The sequence below is a fragment of the Chelon labrosus genome (genome assembly GCF_963514085.1).
Source record: "Chelon labrosus genome assembly, chromosome: 7".
NCBI lineage: Eukaryota > Metazoa > Chordata > Actinopteri > Mugiliformes > Mugilidae > Chelon > Chelon labrosus.
The window spans coordinates 19,721,114-19,724,508 of NC_140343.1; the positions used below are offsets into that span (position 1 = coordinate 19,721,114).

The following is a 3,395-nucleotide window of genomic DNA, read 5'->3' on the forward strand; positions in this document are numbered from 1 at the left end:
GGAACGTTGAGGTGCAACAACACAACGCCAACAGCGCCATAATGACAGCTTAATAATAATAATAGCTGTCACGGTGGAAAACACTTTCAACGTTTCAGCTGGAAAACGCTGGAAGATGGCCCCACACACATTAATGTGCCCACATCCTAAACTGCTCTGCTTTTATAAAGTGGCCAGAAAAATAGGAACTGAAAGCATCCAACATTGGTTTTAAAAATAAATAAATAAATAAAATAAAAAATTAAGAGTAAGAGTTGTGTACTTGCATTAGGGGGCACAGTTTGTTTCCACAATATCAAAATCACTGACAATATAAATAATTTATGGTTTAAATCAATGAAAATAAAATGCATTCTATGGCCAAATTTGATGGAATTTAAACAACAAATAAATATTTTTCTTTTATATTTAATTAAATAAATGATCAAAGCCAGAAATATTAAGCAATATTAGGTTCCTCATGTTTCTAACTGAACCTTTAATCGATTATAATAAGTCAGAACAGTCACAGATTCTTAGGTCAACTCAACATTTTTATTACAATAAATACACATATACATAGTTTACAAATTGTTGCGTACAGATTCACAGGTTAGACCTATGCTATTCCTTAAAGGCTGTGTTTACCAAGCGAACCTCACTGACAGAAATGGGATCTCCGGCAATAATTGAAAACATTTATCGGGGATAATTAACAAGACCTGGGTCTGTAGGTCAGAGCCCCGAGGGTGATCTAAATATCTTCGGTCTATTACAAAGAGTAGGTCATGTTTCCAAATATTTCACAAACATCTATTCACATTTTTTAATTGAACAGCAGGATGAGCAGTTAATATTCTCAACACTTATTTTCAGGAGATTCTTCATGCAGGAGATTTATTTTTTTTGGCTCATAGTTTGCGTAATGGCACGACCCATAACTGATGCGGCGGGGACTTGAGGAGAGGACTTTCTCTCAGATGGGTGACACGTCTTTCTCTTCCGAAGCAGAGGCCGGAGATAGAGACTCCTCGTCCTCTGACCTTGAGTAGTCTGTGTGGCCGCTTGTGCACTTGCAACCGCTGTGTGCGCTCCTTTGGGTGGCTTTGCCCTCCTTCTTGTGCTTCACTCTGCGGTTCTGAAACCAGATTTTTACCTGTTTCTCCGACAGGTTCAAGTACGTGGCGATTTCGATCCTCCTCAGTCTAGAAAGATACATGTTCGTGGAAAACTCCCTTTCAAGTTCCAGGAGCTGCGTGCTTGTGAAAGCCGTGCGCATCCTTTTGCCATTCTGTATGTGGTTGTTCTCGGAGGCGCCTGTAGGACAAAATAAACATTTTTATATTAGACGTTCAGTTGTTTGCTATCTCTATCAGTTAAGGTTCAATCATAGACAAACGAGTCAAAATATCGCGCGTAAAATACCGTGCGTAAAGAGTGTAAACATTTATCTTACTGCCTGAAAGTGCAGCATTAACTGTAGCGAGAGTACTCAAACAGGTGCCGAGCAGTGCTTCAGGATGAATGGATTGCAAACAGGTGCTTACCAATAGAAAGACAGTGGTATCTCCTGGGATCTGTGACGCTGAAGGTGGGCGTGCAGACAGGTGTATGTCCAGGGTGCGCGAGTGCAGGAGACTGCTGATGCGCTATTCTCTGACAGTACTGTGCTTCCGCTCCTGGAAACTGACTCTTCAGCATGGGAATGCTGCGGGAAGAGTGGATGTGGGACGTGACGCACAGCGGGCAAACGCAGAAAGTTCCATTCTTCCTGGACGGGCACACCGGAGCGGTGACCGTCATTACGCCCGGCGAATGCATGCTGATGGGGATGAGGAAGTCTTGTCCTGGATGCTCCGCTGGTCCAGGTCGCACCGTATCTTTGATTATTAAGGAATCAACGTAAAAGGACCTCGACATGGCTGCGGCGTTGATAAGTGATCGCTCCAAAGATAGCCGTTTCTCATCTGAACCCCTCGGGATCTCCAAAGGTGCTTATGTTTGATGGTTCAACAAAAGGGACCCCGAAGAGGGTTGGCCCTGCAGCGTCACCCACGTGCGCACCGGGCTCCAAGGGTATATACTGTCACTGACCCAAACCACGTGATGTCTCTGTGGGCCTCCAATCACAACTTGGAGATTTACTCTTTTTATCCCGAATTTAGTTTTGAATACAATTAACTGAGCCAGTTACTTTTATTATGTTTTCAGCATTGTGTAGGAAGTTCTTAACAGTTTTAGCTTTCTTCAACACACTTACACATTACTTTGAAACGATATTAATATTTGTAAATAATGATTCAGAAATACATGTCACAAATATGAAAGACTGCTGTTAAAATTATATTTGGAAATTATTATAGTGCCTCATTCTAAATTGCATATTTCAAATATGGAATTTTATATTGAAATTTGGAAATAGTGCTTTTATGTAAACCTAAATCATCAGGTAGTACTTCAAAATATACATCAAGCTTCCTTTAAATACGTCCAATGCACTAGTAACATTTAAATGAATGTGATTGGATCAGCATTGCTTTGTTCCAAATTCAACTTGAGATCATCTGGTTTTGCCTTTTTCTTTAGTTACTGCGTAAAATCTAAAGGGAAGTTTTATGATGGACTTTCTCCAGACTTACTTTCAGTCAACAATCGATTTAGTTTTCCTCAAATGCGATTTAAGAAATTGTTCACGCGACCATAAGCACTAATTGCCTTGTAGCCTAATCATACTTTGAATCCGGCTGGTCCAGGTTTCACTCGCAGCAATTAAAGAATTATGAAGTGATGGTGAGTCCGGGCTGCGGTTATTTGACGGCGATTAGGATTCAATTAGAAAGTGTTTATAATGGTCGGTCTGTGCGGGGGTAAACAGGCAGCTATTTCAGAAATGCGTTAATCCCCCACCTTGTGACGATAATTAGCGAGTTTGATCCCCAGGCGGGTCACCGGTAGGTTTAGCTTCTGCTGTTATCTGCCAAGTAACGCCTCGGACCTTCAGAGTCCGGCCGTCAGTTGGTTTGGGGTGCAGACGGCCCATGTCAGGTTAGTTTCTGACCTCAGACAAAACAAAACAAAACAAAAAAAACAGTCCACGGATTCAAGTGGAATATGCATTTTGTAGATGCCAAGTTTTAAGTTATTGTTGAGGTTATTACCAATTCTACTATAAAAAAATCCCTATTATGAATCAGGAGAGTGGAGAACAGGCAAATGAAGCAGCAACTGTGACATGAACGCACTCCTTAAAAGAATTAGAAAGTCTTTAAAATCCAACCGTAAAGATTTTTTTTAAATGCATGTCTGTCATACAGACAGTAATTGCTATAATAAAGTGAATTCAGTGTTGAACGAGGAAGACGCATACTTGTTATGGTATACAGATAACAGTCTAAATCCAGAGGGAGGGGAGGGGG

At 41.0% G+C, this 3,395-nt stretch overlaps 1 protein-coding gene across 1 annotated transcript; it reads right to left on the reverse strand.

The window, feature by feature from the left end:
* Positions 1 to 559: 559 nt before the first annotated feature.
* gsx2 (GS homeobox 2) lies at positions 560 to 1,903 on the reverse strand. Its single transcript, XM_084548871.1, has 2 exons — positions 1,527 to 1,903; positions 560 to 1,296 (listed from the first exon to the last, which is right to left on the reverse strand). The coding sequence occupies exons 1-2, from the start codon at positions 1,897 to 1,899 to the stop codon at positions 956 to 958; spliced, it is 714 nt and encodes a 237-aa protein (XP_084404997.1). The 5' UTR covers positions 1,900 to 1,903; the 3' UTR covers positions 560 to 955.
* Between the last annotated feature and the right edge of the window lie 1,492 nt (positions 1,904 to 3,395).